At 45.2% G+C, this 25303-nt stretch overlaps 1 protein-coding gene across 7 annotated transcripts in view; it reads right to left on the reverse strand.

Moving 5' to 3' along the window:
- The window catches only part of Chpt1 (choline phosphotransferase 1), a 34458-nt gene extending 19249 nt beyond the window's left edge, over window positions 1-15209 (reverse strand). For 4 of the 7 annotated variants that reach the window (XR_003948646.1, XR_003948645.1, XR_003948644.1 and 1 more), the window contains exons 1-2: window positions 14824-15204; window positions 820-967 (exon numbers count right to left, since the gene is read on the reverse strand). Coding sequence is in view for 3 of the 7 variants with exons in the window: in XM_006513454.2 (XP_006513517.1) it covers window positions 820-967; window positions 14824-15096 (421 nt within the window). In the remaining 4 variants the exon portion in view is untranslated. Of the gene's footprint in view, window positions 1-819; window positions 968-14823 lie in introns of all 7 variants that reach the window. The other 3 variants (NR_027477.1, NM_001146690.1, NM_144807.3) reach the window with 1 other exon arrangement.
- Between the last annotated feature and the right edge of the window lie 10094 nt (window positions 15210-25303).

Raw genomic sequence — 25303 nt, forward strand, 5'->3', positions numbered from 1 at the left:
GTAGACCTCAGCGGTAGACCAGTTGCCCAGCAGGCGGAGAGCTCAAGTGTCAACCGTCTCAAAACAAACAACAGTAAGATGCACTCAACCATAGGGGTGGGTCAGACTGCTAGAGTGAGGAAGGTGTGTTTCTGAGATCTGGATAGTTCATTTTATAGGCAGACTTTATGGAGGGGACGGTTGTTCCTGAGTTAAAAAGCCTAAAAGGAGGGGAATCCAGGAATGGACTGTGATTTTCATCTTTCCTGTCTTTATCTGTACTTTTCAGGATGTGGCATGGCATCAGATTCATGACAGAAACAGGCAATTTTGCAAGACTCCTGATATAGAGATAGAATTATGCTTAAGCAAAGGGTAGTGAGGGGTCATCTTTATCCTAGCCAGGTTTAGCATGTAGCTCTGTGGTTGTAGCAGCCACTCTAAGGATACCCTGAGATTTCCTTTAAACTCTTTGGCTAGACAACCCAGCTCATTACCCATCAAGGAAGTTTGCCTTTTTAACCTTAAAAAGTTGAAGAGGGACAAAGATCCACTCTCTATAACCACTCTGATTGACACTGGACTGTTGCCCTTGTATACTAAAGAAGGACACAGATTTTAGCTGTCTGACTCAAGGGGTGTTGGAGGCATTATATGAAGGAGTGAGCTGGGGAGCTCTCAAACTCATTTTAGCACAAAAGAAATTTTTGAATATATTTTTAAAACATGCTGGGCAAAACTGCTCCCAAATATCTATCTCTGCAAGACACTGACAACTCAAAATAGCTCTGATTTGTCATTGAGAAGCCAGAGAGGAAAAACAAAACTTCATTAATTTACCTGTGGAAAGAGAGTCACAACCATGATCAAATAGTTCCCCTAAGGGAGAGCAAGAGTTTGTCCTTCTGGCTTGTTTCCCATCAATGGCATCCAGTGACTGGTAGATAAAGAGTCCCAGGGCACATAAAAGGTATGTCCAGTATGGTGCCTACAAAGAAATATGATCAACAAGAGTAAATGACAAGCTGGCTTCTGTATGAAAACATGAGGTTAAGTGCTGGGCAGCTTCAGAGTCTGCTCTAGATTCCAAGCCCACGGCGTCTCTACTATTCCTGTACTTATAAATGACACTTGTATTTGAACTGAAAATGTCGATTTTTTTCTGGAAGTCTTTGCCATAAAACTTTCAAGGCAAGCAGCAGACCTGTCTGTGTCTGCTCATGATTGAGATTGGAGACTGGATTTACTCTCTCACCACAGCAAGCAACCTGAGATGTGAGAGAAGAAAACAGAAGCAAATCCCTTGGCTGCTCCAGCTGACTGTCATTTCCAGAATGGGGACATAAACGGAGCCCTTAATCTGTATGGAGAGAATGGAGGAAGCCAGAATCTGTGCAGCAGAGAAGTTGGGAGGCGTCTGTACTGAGGGGAGCTTGGGTTGTAAAGGCTGCCTCCGAGTCTCTGGCTAAGAACTGACCAGTGACAGGACAAGACAAGACTATTAACCAAGGCCAGGGAAAGAAGTCCCAGGAAGTGAAGGTCAAACACTTCTCAGATCTCACCCAGAGCTGGGGAGACGCCATGTTCCCATCAGGCACAGCAGAAAGACCTTGTGATGCGCGGGGCACAGAACGGTTCTTACAAGTATACCACCCTGGAGCCATCAAAATTAGCCCTGGAGCACAGACTTTCTAGATAGCTCTAACAAAACCTAAAAGACAGATTTTAAAACAACAGTTCTCAACCTGTAGTTAAGACCCCCTTAGGAGTCAAATGACCCTTTCACAGGGGTCACCTAAGACAGATATTTACAGTATGATTCATAACAGTAGCAGAATTACAGTTATGGGGCAGCAAGGAAAATAACTTTGTGGCTGGAGGTCACCACTATACTAAAGGGTGGCAGCATTAGGAAGGTTGAGGACCACTGGTTTAGAGGATCCAATTAATTCTCCACAACTTAACTGCAACTACCATAGAGCACACTGAGGGGGACAAAATCCAAAGTCCAAATCCACAAGGGACCCACTCGAAGATTAGCAGTCATACAAAGCAGCAGAATGGGACACAGAGGTAAAATCCATCAGTACAATGATATTCAAGAATGTAAGAAATCAGAGGAACAGCAGACCAGACATTAAGGAAATGATTACACATTCATGCCATATTTTTACGGAGGTAGAAAAAAATTACAAAAGGGAAAATGGAAGGAAAGACTTACGGAGAAACTCTAGAAGTGAAGAGTGTAGAATCTGCTCTGCAAACCACCTTGGTGTGATTATTTTACATTAGACACTATGCAGGGAAAGATCAGTGTGCTGCCAGGCAGACTAAGTGAAAGCTATCCAAAACACTGCACAGGTAAGAGACTAGAAGTACCCAGACTTGGCACAACCTCCCCCCGGGAGAACAAAAAAAGCACATACATGTGTGTGCTTCAGAAAGAAGAGGGATAGGTGAGATAAACATGGCAAGAAACAATGGCTGAAATATTTCTTCATCTTATGAACTTAAACCTAACCAAGGCAGCACTCAAGATGCTAAGACAGGAGGGTCATGGGTTCAAGGTTCATCGAAAGCTCTAGGCTAGCCTAGGCAATATTGCAAGATTCTATTTCATTCTTCTGTACGTGCCCATGCACACGCATACATGTGCCCACACTCCACCAAGGCAAACAATAATAATAATAATAGACGGAAGAAGAGGAGGAAGAAGAAGAGGAAGAGGAGGAACAACCGTAACACTGTGACCAAAGCATTTGAAAACCTAAAGAAAAAGACATATTCCATACGGTGGCACATAGACAGGACAGAGGAAGAGACCTCTGGTTATGGTGTACTCATTTTTCAGATAAATGTACAGCAGGGTTTATGTTGGCCAGTGGTTTTGGAGGTTTCTGTCCACAGTAGCTTGGTTCCATTGTTTCTGGTCTTGGGGGTAGGGGGAAGACCACCAGCAGGGAGCTCGTGGTAGACCAAAGCAGCTGACCACTGGTCCAGTAGGAGGCGCAGAAGGATGAAGTGTTCAGGGACACGCCCACTGGCTCCTCCTTCCCTTAGGCTCACTTTGCAACCCTCCCCTCAGGATGAGTCATCAACAGGTTAGTGCTTTCTGAAGCAAGATCTCTCAAAGGCCCACCAGCTGGCAACCAAGCGTTCTTGAGCCATCAGGGGAAATTTTAAAATTCAAGTCACGTTCAGCCTAGAACTGTAGAAGAAGGAGAAGAGGAGGACGACGATAAAGAGGAGGAGGAGAAGAAGAAAGGAGGAGGAGGAGAGGAAGAGGAGGAGGAGGAAGAGGAGAAGAGGAGGAGGAGAAGAAGAAAGGAGGAGGAGGAGAGGAAGAGGAGAAGAAGAGGAAGAGGAGGAGAAGAAGGAGAAAGAAAGAAAGAAAGAAAGAAAGAAAGAAAGAAAGAAAGAAAGAAAGAAAGAAAGAAAAGAAAGAAAGAAAGAAAGATTGTTTAAAAAAAAAAAAAAAAAAAACCTAGGATCTTAAAGTTCGACGAGCATTTGAGTTCCTGGCTCTGCCATGTAATGATCATGCGGCCTTGGTTGGGCAAGTCATTTAACGTCTGATTTTCTGTTTTTGAGACAAGGTCTCACTGTGTGTCCAGACTAGCTTTGGACTCACTGCAGCCACCCTGCCTCTGCCTTCCAAGCGCTAGGACTGAGGGTGTGCTTGCCTTTTTTTTGGGGGGGGGGGGCAAAAATACATTTTAAATATCAACCTGTGCATGTTTTACGGTGATTCTACAAATAGCCAAGCAACCCAAACACCTACTTACTCTCAATCTCCCTACTAGTAAACAGACCTTTGCTTGGATAAACCATATAAAAACGTTCACAATCTGTTCCTATTAGATGCTAACACCAGTGGCCACACTGCTGGTTATTTTGCTTTTACATTTTTAAGGGTTGTGGTCAAGACTGGGTCTCTCTACATTCCTGACTGGCCCGGGTACTCACAGGCTGACCTTGATTGTGCTGTACTGAGAATTAATTATTTAAAAGGAGTCTTAGTCACTTTTACTTACAAGAAAAGCAGTAGATGACAGAAGTACTCTTAAAGAGCAGCAACCGGTGTCAAGTGATAGAAGCGAACACTGAGCTGTCACGTGTACTGTGAGACAGCCTGGGTCGGGGAACAACTGAGAAACCATCTCAAATGCATAAAAATGAGGAACAAAAACCCTCCTGAATTTAAAAAGATCTTGGGAGGTTTTACAAAGACCGGCTCTGTTCATGAGGACCCTCTCGCCCGTGTTATGCATGTAAGGCATCTAAAAGGATGGGCAATGCCATTTTTCTTGCTACCCTTTAATTATTTACGCCCCCCCCTCAACCCCCATGGCAGGCTTCTAGCAATAAATTCTATGGAAGGATCCAGCACTGAAAAGGCCCTGCATACAAGTGGGAAATTTCACCACATATAGTCACTAGATTATGATTCTAAAATACCTCAGTGCTCTCTGGACTTCCACAGAAATAAGACACTAAGGATTTTATGGGCAAATAAATAAATGAAGCTGCTGCCTGGCCAGGAAGACACGTGCACTTAAAGCCTTACTCTTCACTTGCACATTAAAGAAAAAGGGAGGTGTAGGGAGGGGCGTGGCAGCAGGGCAAGGGGAGAGGAGGTGGGCAGGGGAAGAGGAGGTGGTAGGTCCCTGCCACACCACCTGCTCCTTGAGGTTTCTATCTCTAATCAAAGTTCTCCAGACCAGTGTTCCAAATGTCTCCCTGCTTCTCTCTCTCTCTCTCTCTCTCTCTCTCTCTCTCACTCTCACACACACACACACACACACACACACAATTTCATTTCTGGTCTGAATTGGTCAGAGTGTCAGAGTAAATATGCTGATCGATGGCGGGCATGTCTTTCAACCACACCACTACACTCCCCACCTCCACCCCCAGCACAGGGATTAACGGAGCATACACTCAATGGACACTGCCAAATTAACAATGTGGAAGGGAAGATGGCTGTGCCCCATCAGAGGACTTGGGGCAAGTCCTTCGTGTCCTCAAGGTAAGGTACAACAGCACAGCTCTAGAATCCTCTAGTCAATGAAGAGGGAATTTAGTCAAGGCAAAGAATATGTGAGACCATTTAGCTTATTGTTTCTTTAAATAAATAGCCAACTGGCCTCTTAGTTCATTTTATTTTTAGTCATGTGTCTGTGTGTCCGTGTGAGCATATGGCACATGTGTCTGGATGTCTATGAGAGCCAGAGGTATCTAATCTCCTGGAGGTGGAGTTCCTGGTGGCTGTGAGCTACCTGACCTGGGTGCCGGGACTCGAACTTGAGTCCTCTGGAAGTGAAATGCATGCTCTTCATCACCTCTCCAGCTGTCAATGGACATTTTTAAATCTGAGAATTAAAGGACGGAAACAAACGGCAAAAGGCCTTCCACCGCAAACCTCTCCTTAGATCTTTAAAACCACATATCAGATGTCCTCGATGGTAACGTGACAGGAACTCTTCAGTATTGTGATAACTTAGTTATGAAGGACTGGGTATGGAGTCATGAAGATACTCTACTTGGTTTCGCTTAAAACGGCATTTTTCCTCCTCTCACGCATAAGCAATGGGATAGCAGTGATGATCATGTTCATAAGATAAACGGTGATTTAAAAAGGACGCGCGATGCCTTTAATATGAGAATTTGAGAGGTCTACTGCTACTCTTCTGGCTTGTAATTTTTTTTAACTTGAAGAAAATCAGTTTAATTTTTTCACTTTATTTATTGGAAAGAGTTCACAAAGAAAGGAGACAGAAATAATCAGCCAGTGTAAACCAAAAGGTATTTTAATATTCAATGTATCTAGGTAAAAACAAGAGAAATGAAAACCTTTTTCCTACACAGAAGCCAGAGGGTAGCTGTTTGTTCTCTGTGGAGAAAGAAACCTCACAAATACCACACTAGTCCATTAAGAATCCTGAAGAAAAGTGCACTCAGGCTGCTCGATCAGAAAACAAACAAACAAACAAACAAAACTTAAAGAAGATTTCTCTTGGCTGCCAGTAGCCAGCAAAAAGAAAAACCAAGAGTGTCACATACACAGGCTTGGATGGAAGGGATGGACTCGTCTGTGGAGGTCAGCCAGGAAGAAAATGACTTCCCAACCACTCAGATGACTTGACTAAGTGGGAGCATCCCACCTCTCATCAATACACAGTAAGGGCTGTGAGAGACGGGGAGGGGCTGTCGATGCCTGTAAGGCCTTCCATAGCAGGCCACACTGAGCCTCCCAGAACCAGGCTCTTTAAAAGCCTACTGCTGGAGAAACAAGAAGACAAAAGGAGGAACTGAGGTAGACAAGGACTTTCTTAAGGACAAGGGCCCCGGGTTGTAGAGTAACTGGGTGATTGCTGTCACTGGCTGTGCATGGTCCCAAGCAGGTTCAGAGTACAGCAGTGGATCCTCAAACAGGAGGCCCCAGAAGCTTCCACACTGTACGTAAGACATGTCAGAGACTAAAGTACAGAGAACTAAGACTCCAGGAGCCCAAGAAGGCAGCGCTCTTTCCTAAACAGACACCCTTATCATAAAGCTAAATCTATATTACAAAATTCTTATCAGAATTCAAGTCATGTGGGGGGAAGTTAAACACTGAGAGATATGAGGGAGGGAGGGAAGGAGGGAGGGAGAGAGAGAGAGATTGCCTATGTTAAAAGTAGCTGTGAGCAGAGATCAATTACTAATCCTGGGCATCTTTCAATGTGGGAGGAATAGGAAGGAGGAGTCAGGACAGATGCTGAGCAACACTAGCACATCTGCTTACTGGACAAGCTTCACTTAGGATTTACACTTGCAAGCACCGACTCTCTGGACAACAGCCTTTGCATCCTCTGAATCAAAGTGCTGGGTCACACTGACTGCAAACCATGTCTCCACCCCAGATTCTGTAACCTGACTTTCAGAAGTTGTCTAGGAGACGGGTTGTCTTGCAGCAGAGTGTCAGAAGCCTTTGCAAGGACTGCAGCTACTCTTTGTGCCCACTTTGTCGGCTCTTTCACTCCAGATCTGCCAGCAGGTCACAGTGATCATGTCACAGCCTGGATGTCATCCTGTCTCTAAATCTGCTATACCAAACAACTCAGTCCACTGCTTTTTGACTGAGCTTCACTCAAAAGAGTTTTAGATCATTGGTAGATGCAGTCAATGGTTTCCCCAAGAGTTACATGATTGGTTCTAAAAGAACCTCTTTCCCCCTCTGAAGCCTCCTGAGCCAAGCCTATGCTGTGCTTCTCTTGGTTTTAGCAACCCCCAGCACCATAGCCCGATACACTGTTTATGTCATTCTGCGTCTTCTCAAGCCCACAACTCCAGCCTCTTCCACGTTCCTCCCAGAAAGCAGTCCGAAAGCCCGTGGACCATAGGAACAAGTTCATTAAAAAATGTCCCCACTCCTTGGTGCTGGTTTTGCATAGCTGTTAATTTTCTTGTTGTAGCAGAATGTACGACAAAAATTCAGAGGAGAAGGATTCATTTGGGCTTGTAGTTTAGGCAGCGATATAATCCAGTGAGTGCAGTGGGAAGGCTCGGCAGGAGGGTTAGGAGAACTCTGGCCACACTGTGCCCCACCCACGGCCAGGAAGCAGAGCCACACATGCTGGTGTTCACTTTGATGAACACGAAACACTGCTTACCCACATTCAAAGGTCTCCACTCTTCAGTTAACCCCTCTGAAAACATTCCCAGACACTCCAAAGACCCCAAGGATCCTAAATCCTGTTGATCGAGTTAGACTAACCAATCACGGCACAACAGGCAATACCCCAAGAGTTTCTGAAATGGACATTTAGGAAACACTAGAACTATACATTCTCTATTTTCTGAATTTTTATATTTAAAAAAAAAAAAAGATCTCTTTGCTTTAAATGGCCAAGGGTGACATACATGCAAAGGGGAGTCACAGAGCCACCATTATGTCAGCTGGTAAAAGTTTAATAGTATCCATACTTCAGCTGACACCCTCATGAAAACAGAAGCCGCATTTCTGAATGTTAAGAAGGAAGGAATCGAGAAGAGACAGGCTGAGTGTGTGAAGAACGTAATGCTGCTCAAGGTGGCTTCACACCCTGTCCGGTGAGTCTTGAGATTTTTAAGAGAACTTGTCGCGTCTCCAGAAGACTGCTATCCCGGCCCAGGAAAACAGACAACTTAGAAACAACTAACGCCTTCACTCCTGTAGCTTCTTTGACTTATACCATATGTCTGTGGGATGTTAAAACTCTTTAGTGTGGGCTGCGGAGTCAGCTGGTATCAGTTGGCCAAGTTATCATGAGGTTCAGTCCTCTGTACCCACATAAAAAGACCGGGAGTTGTTTATGATCCCTGTGCTGCTGAGGCAGAGATAGGAAACCCCTGGAGCTTACTGGCCAGCCAGCTTAGGTTAATTGATCCCCTAAACCCAGTAAGAGATCATGTTTCAAGACTGGGGCGGGGGGGGGTGGGGGGGGGTGAGAAATAACAGTGGAAATTGACCACACCCCCACTCCCACCCACCCACACACACAGTTTATTGGGAGCTTGTGACAAACAGGGCACTTCCTTGTTCCCAAAGGCAATTTTCCTCCAGAGCAGGTGAAAGACCTAGGCCAAATAGAACAGCCCCAGGGGCTCACTGGTTTCCTCCTAGATTTCTGGCCTCAGTTCAGTTTACACACTAGCACTGAGTTGAGCACACTCACTTCTGTGAAATACTGCAGCTAGGAGCAGGGCAAAGGCATTCATATAACACTTGCGAAGGCTCGGCCAGGCACTCCAGGACCGAGGGTCTGCTTGAGATGGGAGAAGCCCTTTGAAAGGCGGCCTTTCTTTTTTTTTTTTTTTTTTTTTTCCATTTTTTATTAGGTATTTCGCTCATTTACATTTGCAATGCTATACCAAAAGTCCCCCATAGCCACCCACCCCCTCTCCCCTACCCACCCACTCCCCTTTTATGGCCCTGGCGTTCCCCTGTACTGGGGCATATAAAGTTTGCGTGTCCAATGGGCCTCTCTTTCCAGTGATGGCCGGCTAGGCCATCTTTTGATGCATATGCAGCTAGAGTCAAGAGCTCCGGGGTACTGGTTAGTTCATAATGTTGTTCCACCTATAGGGTTGCAGATCCCTTTAGCTTCTTGGGTACTTTCACTAGCTCCTTCATTGGGGGCCATGTGATCCATCCAATAGCCGACTGTGAGCATCCACTTCTATGTTTGCTAGGCCCAGGCATACTCTGACAAGAGACAGCTATATCAGGGTCCTTTCAGCATAATCTTGCTAGTGTATGCAATGGTGTCAGCATTTGGAAGCTGATTATGGGATGGATCCCCGGATATGGTAGTGTCTACATGGTCCATGCTTTTATCTCAGCTCCAAACTTTGTCTCTGTAACTCCTTCCAAGGGTGTTTTGTTCCCACTTCTAAGGAGGGGCATAGTGTTCACACTTCAGTCTTCATTTTTCTTGAGTTTCATGTGTTTAGGAAATTGTATCTTATATCTTGGGTATCTTAGGTTTTGGGCTAATATCCACTTATCAGTGAGTACATATTGTGTGAGTTCCTTTGTGAATGTGTTACCTCACTCAGGATGATGCCCTCCAGGTCCATCCATTTGGCTAGGAATTTCATAAATTCATTCTTTTTAATAGCTGAGTAGTACTCCATTGTGTAGATGTACCACATTTTCTGTATCCATTCCTCTGTTGAGGGGCATCTGGGTTCCTTCCAGCTTCTGGCTATTATAAATAAGGCTGCTATGAACATAGTGGAGCATGTGTCCTTCTTACCAGTTGGGGCATCTTCTGGATATATGCCCAGGAGAGGTATTGCTGGATCCTCCGGTAGTACTATGTCCAGTTTTCTGAGGAACCGCCAGACTGATTCCCATAGTAGTTGTACAAGCCTGCAATCCCACCAACAATGGAGGAGTGTTCCTCTTTCTCCACATCCACGCCAGCATCTGCTGTCACCTGAATTTTTGATCTTAGGAAGGCGGCCTTTCTTATTCTCTTTGTTTTGAACAGTCCTAGATTACTTTCCCCATCTAAGGAGCTGGTTTTAAATAAACTTCTGGAGTTCTTGTTGACATGCTAAGGGGAGCTGAGGAGAAGAGGAAGCAAACTCCCACCCCAAATCTACTATTGGTACATCGAATGCATTAGCCGCCCAATAAACGTTCTGTTCTCTAACTCAATGAGAGGGGTCAGCATCTGTGTCCCGGCCTAACAAAACAAGAGCAGAATGCATAACTCTTCCTATATATCACAATGTCACATGCTGCCAGTACTCGATGCAGACGTCTATGGGAGAAGCATATTCCTTAGAAATTAACTAGCGTGCAGTCACCAAGCCACGGAAACAAATCACAAAGAAACGCTGTCTCCTGAAAGGCCTCTTCCAGGCACATCTGGAAGGTGTAATAAGGCATGGAAGCCCCTCAGCTGCAGAATGTATGGAATCCTCTGCTCCCAGAGAGCAACACGGAATCCGGAGCCGTAGTTCGCTTCATCCCAGTCTTCCCTACACTTTTTCTTTTTAAAGATTTATTTATTTTATGTGAGTATATTGTAGTTGTCTTCAGACACACCAGAAGAGGGCAGCAGATCTTATTACTGATGGTTGTGAGCCACCATGTGGTTGCTGGGAATTGAACTCAGGACCTCTGGAAGAGCAGACCGTGAGTGCTCTTAACCTCTGAGCCATCTCTCCAGCCCGTCTTCCCTACTTTTTGAACTTTCTTCACCTCCTGGCAACTGGGAATTAATATTTTTCTTTTAGTAAGAGAGACTGCTCCATTACAAGACTCCTGCCTTAACAAATGATGCTCGACAAGGTACTGAGCTGGTTTGAACGAATGAATAAATGAATGGATATATAGATAGATAAATAGATAGACAGACAGACAGACAGACAGACAGATAGGTAGGTAGGTAGGTAGATAAGAGGTGATTAAAAGAAAATACACATCTCAAAGAATTAAGCCTAGTTAAAAAAAAATGAATGGGAATATATAGTGCCCTCAAAAGAGTCACTGACATGAATGTAAACACATAGATTAAGAAGGTAGAGAGAGAATATCAAAGAAAATAGATAATAGAAAATCATGCTACAATTTATATTAGCCCTCCCCCGCAAAAGGGCAAAGAACTATTTTGTAGTAGAGAATGCTACTGAAGCTGGGGATTCCTAACCCCCTTTGCCCTTTTGCACCTCCATAAACTTTTGGATAACAAGAAGCCCCACTTATATGTTAACTTCTAACTCTTTCTTTAGACTGCCAGAACCCAGATGGCTTGTACACCACTCCTCCTTAGGAACTACTGGGAAGAGAAGGCGCAAGTTGGTCACAATGGTCTGGAGAGAAAACACCCCCTGGCTGGCCAAGACTGCTAACCCTAGCTTCACTGCTGCCTCGTCTCCACGGAGACTCCCCTAGCAAGGAAAAAAGCTTTGAGGAACCGGCTCTTCCAGCTCCTTCAGGGCTGGCTTTCCCATACACCTGACTCCTCTCTACCAGCGCTTATTCTCCTAAACACTGGTACTGAAGCTAGAATTAGCTTTGAATCACCAAGTTATCAGACATACACTTTTAATAAGTGCATTAAATAGGCTCTGGGACCTTTTCATGTCCTAAGAATCCATGATTCTACTTCAGCAAGAGATAGCCAAGGATGGGAGCCAAAGGATCATATACTCAAAAGCGGTAAATCCTTCATCAAGGTGCGTGTGCCTGTGTTGGGGGTGGGGGGGGGGTTTCTACCCATTTACTAGCATTTGCTTCTGCTCAGACCAAACAGGCAAATATTTAGTCCAAGAACAAGTAAAAGTAATTGGGAGCCGAGGAAGCCATATTTCAAGATTGCACTGTGCTGATTTGCTCATACACCAGATTAGCAAACACTAAGCAAGACACTGTATTGTCGCCAGTTGAAATCTGGTAGGGCTGTCCTGCTCAGTAAGACTACCCATAACAACAAGAAACGGGAGACTTTCTACTGGAGAGCTATAGCGGCCTGCAGCAGGCAGAAACACAGCTTTCTGGTTTGAAATCCTAGTCGCCCCACTTAAAAGCTCTTATAATCCTTGGACGATAATTGCTCTTCCCTTTCCGAATCTATTAAATGGGGGATAGTAACTATCTTCTTCATGAGACAAGGCGACTGAGATAACAGAACAGCTCTGAACAGTGCCTGATAGGCAGGAAACAGTCCGTGGCTGTTAGTTACTGCCCTCTCGGGACTGGGGGAGCCCAGAATAGTGACTGGTTGATTTGACTTAGAAGACAAAAAAATTCATGGGGTAGAAGTGTTAGGGGAAACAGAGCTACAACTGGACACTGAAGGACAAGTAGGTAACTGGATGCGTGAAGGAGGAAAGTATGAGAGGAAAGGTCCCTGCCAGAGCACACTGTTCACCTGGAGTACAGGGAAGATCCCTAAACAGAGAGGATGCTCTTCGAAGAGCTTTGGAGCACCGTTATAGACACTTAATATAATATCCACTTAATATAAACCGCAGCCTCTCGGATCCACTTCCCTTCGCTCTCAATCACGTTCTAGAAATGAGCGTTACTGAGTTCCAGGTCAGCCTCATCAACTACGTGTGCCCTACTCAAAATGAAAAATAAAATTTAAAAACTGGGGGAACTAATCTAAGCTCCGAGGCAGAACTTGCTTGGCTATCACGTCAACGGCCCTGGGGTTCAGTCTCCAGGGCAGCCTGCGTATATACAGTGTGTGAAAAGGCACTCTTGAGTCCTCACGTCCAAGAATCAAAAACTTCCAAGCTAGGTCAAAGTCACTTCACCTCGGAGGACTTCAGTCTCCTCTTATGAAAATATGCAGCTGTTACTTCAGGCTGGCGAGAAGGAATTCCAAGACTGCAGGAAGGCCACCCAAGGAAGGGAAAACTCACCGACCTCCTCAGGTTGATAAGGGTAAAACCCACAACAAATGTGAACGCCCTTCACATACATACTTGCATCATATCAAACGCCAGTGTTTTCAGACATGCCACAAATCCAACAAAAAGAATGTATCCTTCACAGTTGGATCAACTTGGATCTGAATTTTATCGACCCATGTCACTTATTAAAGCAAAATAGCCAGAAACTAGTCTTAGAACACGTTCGTAGCTACATCTTATGTGGATCCTACAATGTTGTTCCTCTTCTTACTCAGGCTACTTAGAGGCAAATACAGGATCCAGTGACATGCACTTTACAAACTCGCATAGTTATCTTCCATCTACCCCTTAGCCCTTTTACCTGGGCCGCTCTGGCTTAAGTGATCTCTCAGGGCCTATCACATCCTCTTTGAAAAATGAGTCTAATCCTATAAGATAATCACAAATTTATCTCATCCACAAGTCCCCTTCCACCCTAGGGCCTTAGGCCTTGTTTATCCGTTCGTTCTCCTAAGTGCTCCGTCCACAAATGAATGGTGAATGACATCCATGCTGACAGCTTAATTGGCTAATGCCAGAAACACCCAGACTGTTAGCCAAATCTAAGCCCAAATCAAAGCTAAATTTTACTATGCTTGCGTCACAACACTGTTTACCAACTGTGTATTTTTAATAGGTTGAGAGAGTTTTACTTTGTTGAGTAAAGGGCAGGGCCCTACAATTATCTGCATGTATCCTTCAGTCCTCACAGCTGCCCTGTAAAATTGGCCTGGCAGGCATTATTTCTATTTTCAAAACAGATCGGTTAGGTCTGCCATGGTGGCGGATGATGGGGAGTCAAATCCTTCACTTGCAGGCCTGCCATGCTTCCATCCTGATACAGTGAGCTTCAGGGGGTTCGGGAACCAGTGAAACCCCAAACAGCTTAGTGTTTTAAATCACATGAAAACAAGTGACAGTGGAGGTACACGTGACAAACACAGTTGTTGGCAGGCAAGATGTTTTAAAGGGCAGGCTCCACTAAGCCCTTAAAAAGAAGTGTTTGCATGGATGCAGAACATGAGCTATTTCTATTGTATTCCTGGTATCCAACCTCGACTCTCGAGTTTGTGCACGATCTATATTTACACGTAATTACAGAGGGAGCGTAAAGAAAGTAATGCCATGGAATCTGCAATGTTATCCTATATAGTGTTTCAAGACACTCTCCCTTGTTTTTATGCTCTCTATACTCAGCCCAATGAACCACTTCTGACCACCACTGTCTAAAGCCCATGTTAATATTCTTACTTTAGACTTAGGTTGGATATAATTACAACTAATAAAATATGTTGGTATTTATAATCTCAAAGTCTAGATAATTGTAAAGACTGTCACCTACATCCTGTTTGTTTTTCATGAAAAAGCCAAGGAAGCAACGAGGAAGTTTCTTATCTTATCCAGAAATAACTTATCTTCGATCAGTGCTACCAGTAATTTCAGGATCGCTAGGCACCACCTTTGAGAAACAGAATTATAAAGTGCTAAAGGGCACTTGGCCTTACCTAACCCATCCACAAGTCCTGCTAGCATGGAGATGTAGGTATTTAATCTCCAGTGTGCGAAATATGGGCTGGTGGTCCCATGGCCCCAGGGATGAGATTGGCAGACAGGGCTGGGGCAGTAAGTGACCTTGACAGCGCCCCTGCCCCCCAGAGAAGCTCAGAATGGTCACAGGATTGGGGTAGTGGTGCGACAGTCTCTAGGAGCCCCGGGGAGGCTGAAAATGAATACTGCCAGGGGACAGCAATCTGGTCGCGTCCGCACCTCCCTCCTAGAGGGAGACCTAGAGGATGCTCCGCTACGCAGGGTCTCCCCGCTCCACTGACGCCTATAGTGGAGCCGTCTCCGAAGGAGGCCCAAGGGGGGCTCCAGGGAACAGTACCATCGGGCGGCCAGCCCTACCTCCTCCGTGACTGTAGGGCAGTAGAAGATGAGCACTAGTGTGGTGACCAGGTTGATGGCGAGGCCGATGAGGGTGATGGTGTTGGGGGCCATCCAGAGCGGGATCCATTGGAGCAGCCAGGTCCAGTAAAGCTGCAGCGGCGGCTCGAACAGCGACTCTCCCACCGCGGTGTAGCGGTGCTCCTCCAGCCGCCGCAGCTGCGCGGCACTGAGCGGCTCACCTAGCGCCTTTACCCAGCGCGGCGCCGGCCTGGCCCCGGCGCCCGCCGCCATGGCTGCCTGCGGGGCCCGCCGCGACCCGGCGCAGCCCGCGGCCCGCGCGGGGGGCGGAGAGAGCCGAGCGAGGGCACAGCGCCCGGGCCAGCTCCGCCGGTGGGACTCACTTAGCAGCGGGCCGCGGGGGCGGGGCCGGGCCTCGGGGGCGGGGCAAGGCCGGGCCACGGGGGGGTGGGGCCTCAGCGAGCTCGCGGGCGGTGGCGAGGCTGGGGGCGGGACCGGGGCGGGGCCTCAGTGAGCTTGGCTCTGGACGCCCCGGGAGGGGTCAAGCAGCCTGCGCTTTCAGACTCAGGTCGAGGGCAGCTCTGGCCCTGCCGCTGTGACTTTTCTATTGGGGCTCAAGGGTTCGCCCTCCTCTCCAGCCTTTGCTCAGGTTTCCGTGACGACGCTTGGCTAGCCTGGATCCTGGTTGAGCTGGTTTTTTTCTACTGAGTGGTAGGAACAACTCTGACTTGTGTGTCTATGCCCCGGCCTCTTATTAGTCAAGAAAATGTCGCCTACTGAAACCTGGAGTGGTCACCATGTATGTACTGATCAGAAAGTACTCAAGCACCATGGGAATATACAAAGGCCCCTCCGCATATTAACTTAGTTACCCCTCACTGCGGGATCAGACGGCAAGGTTTTAAAACAAACAAACAAAACCCCCAGATCTTAGAAATATTGTCGTCAAAGGGAAACTGAATGTTTGAAACTCAAATGCCTGTTTTTTCAGACCACTTGACACTCCTTCCTTGGAGCAGAGAAAATTCTTAGCCAGTTTCACAGTTTCTTCAGTGGAGAAGGCCGATTGCCACATAATGGAAGGTCACCAGCTCCTTACTTCACAATGCACCCATTTGGACTGGGGGCTGTCATAAGCATGTTCTATTGCCTAACCAGACATAGGCTGCCCACTTGATCTAGACGTAGTGGGTCTGATCTGTATGCACCTTTCTAACACATCAGACAAGCTGGAAACTACTTTCTGCTTTCTTGGATTAAGCAACAGAGGTCATGGGATACACTCTTCCTCACCTATTTTGAGGAACGGTTAGCAACTTTTGGCTCAAAAGACAGGCCTTCCATCTCATTCTCACAGCACACTACAGAAGTATGCGTCTTACATTTTTTAATTACTGGGAAAAAAAACAAAGAATAAAGTTTATGATGTTAGAATTGATATAATTTAAATCTCAGTTCTGTGACTATAGCTGTGTTTCTTCCCACAGAGGTGAGGAGTTGTATAGCACAAGATGACTTACAAAGTCTTGAATATTCATTACCTGGCCTCTTACCAAAAATAAAATAAAATAAAATAAAATAAAATAAAATAAAATAAAATAAAATAGCTGGGTGATGGTACTGCAGGCCTTTATCCCAGCACTTTCCAGTCAGAGGCGGGGGGGGGGGGGGGGGGCAGGGGATTGGTAACACTTACATTATAGATTCCTAGTACTTTATCTTGCTCCTGGACTTTGAACTAAGCACCTTGCTGGGCCCTGCTAAGCTTTATCTTCAGTCCTTTGTTTGCTTTGATTTTGAGACAGAATCCTGCTACGCAGCCTAGACTGTCCTTGAACTAATTGCCTCTGCCTCCTAAGTAGCTCTGATTACAAGCAATTACACTTGACCTCTTCCAATGCCATGCTGTTGTAAAGGGGCATACAGCATGCTCAGAAGGTATCGACGATTGCTTTAGGCTACTTCTAGGTCAAGTACAAGGCTTGAATGAGACAGAAGTTCGTTTTGCCCAAGCATCGTGTCTGGGTAGATCATTGAGAGCTGCTGCAAACCCTCAGTGTGTGAGAGACACTGGTTTCTTCCATTTCCTTGTCTGCTGCCTTCAGGGTATTGTTCTTGTCCTGACCCAAAACAGGTGACCACAATTCCCAAACAACTAGGAGGAGGGGGAGGCAGGGGGGCTGAACTTCCTGGCTTTGAGGCTGTGATCCAAAGTTTCATTCCTCATTTCTGACAGAACCCTGTCATGTGAGTGTGACACCTATTTGCAAGGAGAGCTAAATGAAGCCCTTATCTGGCCAATGGCTGGTCGACTAATTTCTACTACTGTTGAAAAGTGAGGGAGTGGATGTTAGAGAGCCATGCATGTGTTCTGATATTTTTATACACCATTTAAAAAAGATACTATTTTATTAATTCCTTGAAAATCTCATACAATATACTTTGATCATATTAATCCCTGTTCCTCTCCCTAATTCCTCCCACCCCTATCTCCTAACCTCCCTGTCTTCATATCCTCTTTATTATTATTGGTTTTTGTAACCCATCAAGTCCAGTTTATGAATTGAATTTGTCCTGCATGTGGAAGGAAGCATGGCGAGTACTCGATCCGGTGACTCCTGGTCAGCTGACTCCTTAAAGAAAGCAAAGTGGGTTCTCCCTCTCCTTGAAGCCTTCAGCTGTCCCTAGCTCCTCAGAGATGGGGAACAGGGAACCCTTTCTTCCTCCATTCTAGAATGGTAGCTGGCTTGATTTTGGGCTCGTCTTATGGAGGCAACCACGGCTGCTGTGAGTTCATGAGTCAGAGTTGTCATGTCCTTCCCATGACTCTTTTATCCAGTCCTCCCTGCTCTCTGGCTCTTACAATCTGATATTTCTGTCCTCTCTTCTTCCATAGTCAATGAGCATATCTTCCAATGCTAGTCATTATTATAGCACACAACAGGAAAAGTCTATTAATGTTAATGGCTCCCTCCATTTTACAGGCTCAACATAACTAGGCTCAAATTTTTGTCCACAGTTACACGTGGAACCAGGACAATATTGAGCTAGGTTATGAGCTTTGTAGTCTTGTCCTGGAGCCTTTAATCCCAATTACTGCAGAATGCAACCTAATGCACTACATGAAGTGCAAATTAAGCATTACTACTTTAGAAATCTGAAATGTGCCCACATCCAAAACGTACAGTGGCCTGATGCTGCAAGGGTGCAGGTGGGATATTCCACAGGTGACGTCATAAGACATGCTAGTCAGAAAGAGGAGAACTGGATGAGCATGCCCTCAGACTGTTTGTCGGGCATATATGAGACATTAGTGATTTTCTGTTCAGGCTTGGTTCCTAGGGTCCAGATGTCTCGTTTTATCCATACACTGGTAATTGGAAGTCTGCAAAGTACCAAACCCCAAAACACTTCTTGTCCCAATTATTTTCAGTGAGGGATACTCTACACGTCAAAGCCTCAGGTGGGGATTAATTTTTGCCAATATTGAATAGCCCAGCTTCTATGTATTGTGTAGATTTGTACCATTATAATTGACTTTTAGGATGACAGAAAGACTTATTTTTCTGGATAAGAAGCACCAAAATGCAGTGAAGAGGGTGAGCTCTGGAGCCCATGGCTGCTCGTCTCACAGGGCAGTGGGCCTTGCTCTCCCTTCTTTTGCATAACTTGTACTCACATTTCAGCTTTCCCTCAACTTTCATGTTTAAGCCAAAGTTCCCAAAAATGCTACATAGTTTCATGCAACCGTGGTAGGTACAGTTGTACCTTAACTTCAAAATCCAGTTTTCACCAGTTTGGGGAGTTAAAAAAAAAAAAAAAAAAAAAACATGGTTTCAATCGATGCATTCCCTGGCCCCCAATCTGATCGTGGTATGTTTACATGTATCAAAATTTCACATCATATCCAGTAAATATACCCAATTGAAATGATAATGACTTTAAAAGGATTCTCCTGGTTAGACTTGCAAGATATGCTGTTCATAATTCTGACTGTATTTTTTTTTTAATGATTGCAGGCCTCCTGTTGTGCAAACACTTGTTTGTTTTTTAAGATTTCTGTTTTTCCTTTATGCATCTGAGTGCTTGCCTGCATACTGTGTGTGGCCCATGCACATGCCTCATTCCCCAGGAGGCCAGGAGCTGCTGTCGGATCCCCTGGTATTGGACATGGAGCTGGAAGCTGCCACGTGAGTGTTAAGAGCTGATCCAGATCTTCTGCAAGAACAAGTGCTCTTAACGACCGAAGCGACTATCTGGCCCCATAAACACTTGCTTTTTTTATTACATTTACTTTGTCCTATCCTGACAGTTTTGTACTTTGAGATCCTAAAGGTCACATTTTATGCAGGTAGACAGTTATGCAGTATTCAGTAATAAATCAACAAAAACCTTTGCTCTACTCTCTCGAAATGCTTAGTGTTCTATTCAAGATGGGGGGGGGGGAGCAAAATTTCACAACAAAACCCCAGAGATGTGGCAACTGTGCTTTTTATCTGAAATTGCAAAAGTAATTGAGGGTTAAAGAGGCCGATCTCCCCTAGACACAGTTCTTAGTCTTCAGTCTTGTTTATATCCTTTAATCATTTTTTTAACTTTATGATGCTTTTCTGGGTTTATATTGTACTGTGTTAAAATGTCTTCCAAGGTATGCTTCAAGGGATCCTGAAGGGAGGCTCCTTCCTTAAACATGCCTTTTTCAGCAGCGTGGGTTGCCTAAAACCCTGCCTTGTAGCCTTGGGATATTAGGAAGAATGGCTTCAGCAACATTTAGTGTCTAGGTGGGTCACTATCTAGACTATCTGAGAGGGATGTTAAGGTTTGAATCTGCAATGTGTCCCAGAGACTTAGTTTGGTCCCAAGCTGATGGCACTGTTCTGGGGATATTGTGTGACCTTTGGGCAATGTGGCCTACCTAACAGGAGTGGATTCCTCTAGTTGGGTTTGAAAGCTATGTATGTACTTCTAGTTTCAGCCAGAATATACTTCTCTAATCGGCCAAGATCTAAGGAGTCTTCAAAATATGTTCTCACCACCATGAAGGGGCCAAGTGTTTCCCACCATGAGACTATGAACCCAAACTCCCCCTACACCCAACACGCACATCTTAACTTGCTTCTGTCAGGCATTTATTTTGTCACAGTCATGTTTAAAGGAACCAAGACATGGGAATACTTTTATCAGAATCTTTCCTTTAAGAGGAAAACTGGATGCTGGGTAGATGATGGATCAGCAGTTAAGAGCCCTTGCTACTCTTCCAGAGACCCAGAATTTGGTTCCCAGCACCCACTTTGGGTAACTCATAATTACTTGTAATTCCAGCCAGGTATCTAAGAGACTTTCTTCTGGTTTCTATGGATGTCTGCATGCTATGGCACACACGCACGCGCGCGCGCACACACACACACACACACACACACACACACACAGTGAGAGAGAGAGAGAGAGAGAGAGAGATCTTAAAACAAAAGAAGGGGACCAGCAGAAGGGGCAAAGGGTTGCTGTTGATGATCAGATAATGAGGAGATATATGATCAAAGTATATGACATCCATGTCTGAAAACATCCTAATGAAATACATTATTTTGTACAAAGAATATATACTGGTTGAGAATTTTAAACATAAGGGAAATCGAATATCTTTTCTTTTGCGGGGGATGGGGGGAGGGGAAATCCCCCATAAATATTCATACAAGAAATTAGATAATTAGATAAAGTGCTGGAGCCTGCCCCTTCCTCCAACCCCTTGACTGGGTATAGAGGTCATTGGAGAATCTCACTGAAATGCAGATTTGTAAATCTGTAAGTCGGGGGAAGAAGCTGAGAATATTCATCTCTGAGCTGCTCCCAGGTGGCCAGGTGGGGTCATCAAATCTTCCTTTGTAATGAAGTGTCCTTAGAAGGTCCAAGTAGCCAGGCGTGATGGCACAGGCCTTTAATCCCAGCACTTGGGAGGCAGAGGCAGGCTGATTTCTGAGTTCGAGGCCAGCCTGGTCTACAGAGTGAGTTCCAGGACAGCCAGGGCTATACAGAGAAACCCTGTCTTGAAAAACCAAAAAAAAAAAAAGGAAGAAGGAGAAGGAGGACGAGGAAGAGGAGGAGGAGGAGAAGGAGAAGAAGGAGAAGGAAGAGGAGGAGGAGGAGGAGGAGGAGGAGGAGGAGGAGGAGGAGGAGGAGGAGGAGGAGGAGGAGGAGGCCGGAATAGAGATATGACTCAGAGCACGTTTAGGCCCCAGCTGGAAGTGGATAAAAAGAGAGAAAAGACTCCTAGAGCAATTCAAAGATAAAAAAGAACTAGACTCTGTTTTGCCCAATGCTGATTTTGGGGGGGTTGTTGTTGTTGTTTTGTTTTGTTGTTTTTTGGTTTTTCGAGATAGGGTTTCTCTGTATAACCCTGTCTGTCCTGGAACTCACTTTGTAGGCAAGGCTGGCCTCGAACTCAGAAATCCTCCTGCCTCTGCCCCACCCCCACCCCCACCCCCCAAGTGCTGGGATTAAAGGCTTGCACCACCACGCCCGGCTGTTTTGGTTTTTCAAGACAGAAGTTTGTGGTCAGTGTAGCCCTGGCTGTCCTGGAACTCACTATGTAAGCCACTTGCCTCTGCTTCCAGAGCAGGATTAAAGGTGTGTGCCATCACCACCCAACAACATATCCTGATGTTTTTAAAACACCGAAGGTCTAGATAGAAGACAGATATAAGAGCCAGGCATGGTGGCACACACCTTTAATCCCAGCACTCGGGAGGCAGAGGCAGATGGATTTCTGAGTTCGAGGCCAGCCTGGTCTACAGAGTTCCAGGACAGCCAGGGCTATACAGAGAAACCCTGTCTCGAAAAACAAAAACCAAAAAACAAACAAACAAAAGTGCATATGTTGTTGGTGATTTGTCCTGAGCAAATCAGAACAGATGAGGATAGGACTTCACAGATGTTCTGCAAAGAAGAGTGCCCTCATGGAAAGGGTTAAGAAGAAGCCACGGCAGGGTTAAGGCCTGTATGGCAGGTGGACAAGAGCGCCTTTCTTTTCTGTCCTTTCCTCTTTCAGCTCCTTGCCTGGTAACATTATTTCTGGCTTTGTTTCTTGGGAGGCTCTTGAGTGCCCTCCCCTCTGTGCAAACAACCAGGACTTTAATCTGTCCTTCCCTCCTCCCGCTTGATAGCACTTCTGTGTCTTGGCTGTCCCGAGTTTCTGGTCTCTCTCTTGATGCTTAACTCCTTAAAGGAGGAATTATGAAGGGATGGAATTTGCCACATTTGGTGTTTGTCACCAGGAGGACTTGAGAGCACAAACTGACTGAGGAAAGCTCATTGGACAGCCAATGTAGAAATAGTGTGTGGCGCTCTGGCTATGAGCTGCTAGGAAGAGTATAAAAATAGCCCTCACTAAAGGGTTCTCCTCACTGTCACCCCTACAGTCACCCCAACTGTCATCTCTCAATGGCACCTTCCAGTGCAGGAATAGGAACTGAATTCACCGTGGCTGGAGTGGACACCCGGTGGCCTGGAAGAGGCACCCCATCTGTAGCCCGCAGAGGACAGTTCCTTGGCTCCTTCATCCCTGGAATCGCCCAGATGACCACATGACGGTTTATTTTGAAACCTGGCTCCCTTCCAATGACCCTTTGTCATACTTCTCCATGAAGGTTGCCTTATAATTTTCTTATTTTCCTTGCCACGGTGCCGAGGATGAACCCTGCTTACTCATTAATTAACTTGTAAAATATAAGCCAGCCAGCGGGTAATAATTTAGTATCTAACTTCTTTGAAGATGTTTTCCTGGGCTCTAAGATTGGAGTGCGGGTGAAGGAAAAAGAAAAGCAGGTGTGAATCGCTTGCCTTGGGGAACTAACCTCGCCCCATCAGAAAACAGAGGTAATGTCAATATTGCTCAGGAGAAAAGGTACCTGTGCCGGATACGTAGGAATAGGACAGTGTTTCCTTAATGACATATTTGAGTCACCCAATGCCCTAAGCACTTCTGTGTCCTCGTTCTACCTGTGCCCTGGTAGTTTGCCCCTTGTAACTTACTTCGGACGTTGTCCAGTCAGTGTGTCTGGGAACACACAAGGAGCACCAGGCAACTATTAACAGAGCAATGACAATGCTCAGAATCTGGACGACAGGTTGTCTCACTAATGCATTTGTCTCTCTAATCCTTTATCAACATTTCATTGTGAAGGATTTTCACAAAGTCTTGTAGCAGGAACCTGAATCTTTGATGCAGGAATACTAATTTATTGGAATCCACAGAAATAAGGAACCAACAACAGGGGTCATTTACCTTAGTCAACTGTTATAGGTAGCCACGCACAGAGAGGGCCTAGGTGCCCAAGTCTCTGGCCAATTCTAGTCACATCTCTGTCCCCAGCTTCCTGACACACAGGTGACTATAGGTCAAACATTCGGCCTTGGGGTGAGTATATTGGCTATAAGGCGCCCCTGTGGGGATTTGGATTCAGAGAAACGTCCCAATAGAGTCAAGAAATACACTCTATAAGAAAAGGGGGCCATGAGAAGTGTTGCCAGCAGGAATGTGTGCATGGGTCTGTAGAGTCCCTCCCTGACCTGTGGAGGAAACTGTCTATGCCTTGAGAATCCCAGAGTAAAACTCTAGAAAGTACAGGGGGTCCTTTCTGCCAAATTCAACCGAGTAGCAGAACTGTCCAGATCTTTCAAAAGGAATAGACATAAAATTAGTACATGACAGGGTATGGCAGTTAATTTTATATGGTGATGGGATTGGATGGTTTTGTTTGTTTGTTTCTGTTTCTGTTTTTTTTTTTTTAACAAAATCTCAATCATTCAATTCTACCAATGAAGACTCAGGAGAAATGCTGGGATGAAAGCCTGTTAGCTCTGAGAGGCAGAGAGAGAAAGCATCCAGCTGACCTTCTTCCTCAGCCTAGGTCTCTTCTAGAATTCAATCATTTATCTATCCAGTCTAATCTAATCTAACAATCTAATCTAACCATTGACCTCTTATTGGTTCGGTGTCTTTGGAGATCCTAATACAATGGGCAAACTGTAGCCTTGGGGGCCGAAATAGCCTGGTGTCACACTTCTTACAATCACTTGCTTTTAATAAGCCATGTAATTGCCATTGTGCATTGAAGACCAGAGGACTTTCCTTCCATCTTTTTCCTAAGCACCAGGAAAGAGCACAGCTTTATCTCCACACAGATCAGAGGAATTTTCAATCTCCCTGGTTGCTAGGAAACTTAGGGTCACATTTGATACAGAAAAAGAAAGCAACATATCTTGTCCTGTACATTAATTGGAACAGATATATAAACACATTACCCAACTTCGAATCCATATATGCACTCTACTTTTTTGTTTTGTTTTTTGTTTTTTTTCGAGACAGGGTTTCTCTTTGTAGCCCTGGCTGTCCTGGAACTTACTCTGTAGACCAGGTTGGCCTTGAACTCAGAAATCCGCCTGCCTCTGCCTCCCAAGTGCTGGGATTAAAGGCATGTGCCACCACTGCCTGGCTTTTTTTTTTTCTCACTTTTTTTCCCCATATATGCACTCTATACCCTCCCTGCTTCTGTGAATGTTAAGTTCCTGAGTTCTGAGCTAATGTCATAGACAGAGCAGTTTATCAATAACTCAGTTGTTGAACTGAGTCTTGTTTCCAACCTCAACTTCAAAGTGAAAAGTTAAGAACATATTGTCTCATTTCAACATTTCTTAGAAGTGTTTACTATTTCCATATTAACTTAGGTGAAGCCTTTATTAGGCCTTTAAAAGGAATAAATAAGTGTGATCTTTCAAGTTTTTAAATGAACTCTTGCCCTCCCACCCTCAACCTGGTAAATTCTTGTGAGACACAATTTTGCTTTAATGGAGTGATATTTAAACCTAATTATAGCAAAGCTACTAAAAAAAAAAAAAAAAAAAAAAAAAAAACGGTGGCAGTGACAGCTTTGGACATTTTTCAGAGTTTCAAAATATCCTTTTTCTTCCTTGGAGCTTTGCAAAGTCTAAGTATTGCTTGTACGAGGACACATCATGTATTGAAAGGACTGAGTTAGCCAGAGCCAACCCAACTCCATGCATGGCGGTTCGGGAGTCTAGGCCTAAGTTTCTGTTTCCCAGAAATGAGAACCCAGCTCCAGGAACCCGTGGTCAGCCAACCACAGCCTCGGGCAGCCAATCCAAGGACACCTTGTCATCTGGCCTGAAGTAAGACTAGGTAGCTAGAATGAATAAGTAACCGGTTGGGAAGACTCCAGAGCCTAACCAATAGTAGAATCAGTCAGACCCCCTAGAGATAGAGCTTACCAACCAAGGTAAAAAGAGCACACACCCCTCCCTGAAATTCCCCTAAGTGACAGTAAAAGCTGGGCCCACTAGGTGTCTCCATTCCGGGATGGGGAGACCCCAGCTTGCAGGAGATTTAGCTGAATAAATGCTCTTTGCTTTAGCAAGGTATTTGAGTCTGAGTTACCACTCTCTGGGGATTCTCGGACCCTAACAA

The sequence above is a fragment of the Mus musculus genome, chromosome 10 (genome assembly GCF_000001635.26).
Source record: "Mus musculus strain C57BL/6J chromosome 10, GRCm38.p6 C57BL/6J".
Classification (NCBI taxonomy): Eukaryota; Metazoa; Chordata; class Mammalia; order Rodentia; family Muridae; genus Mus; species Mus musculus.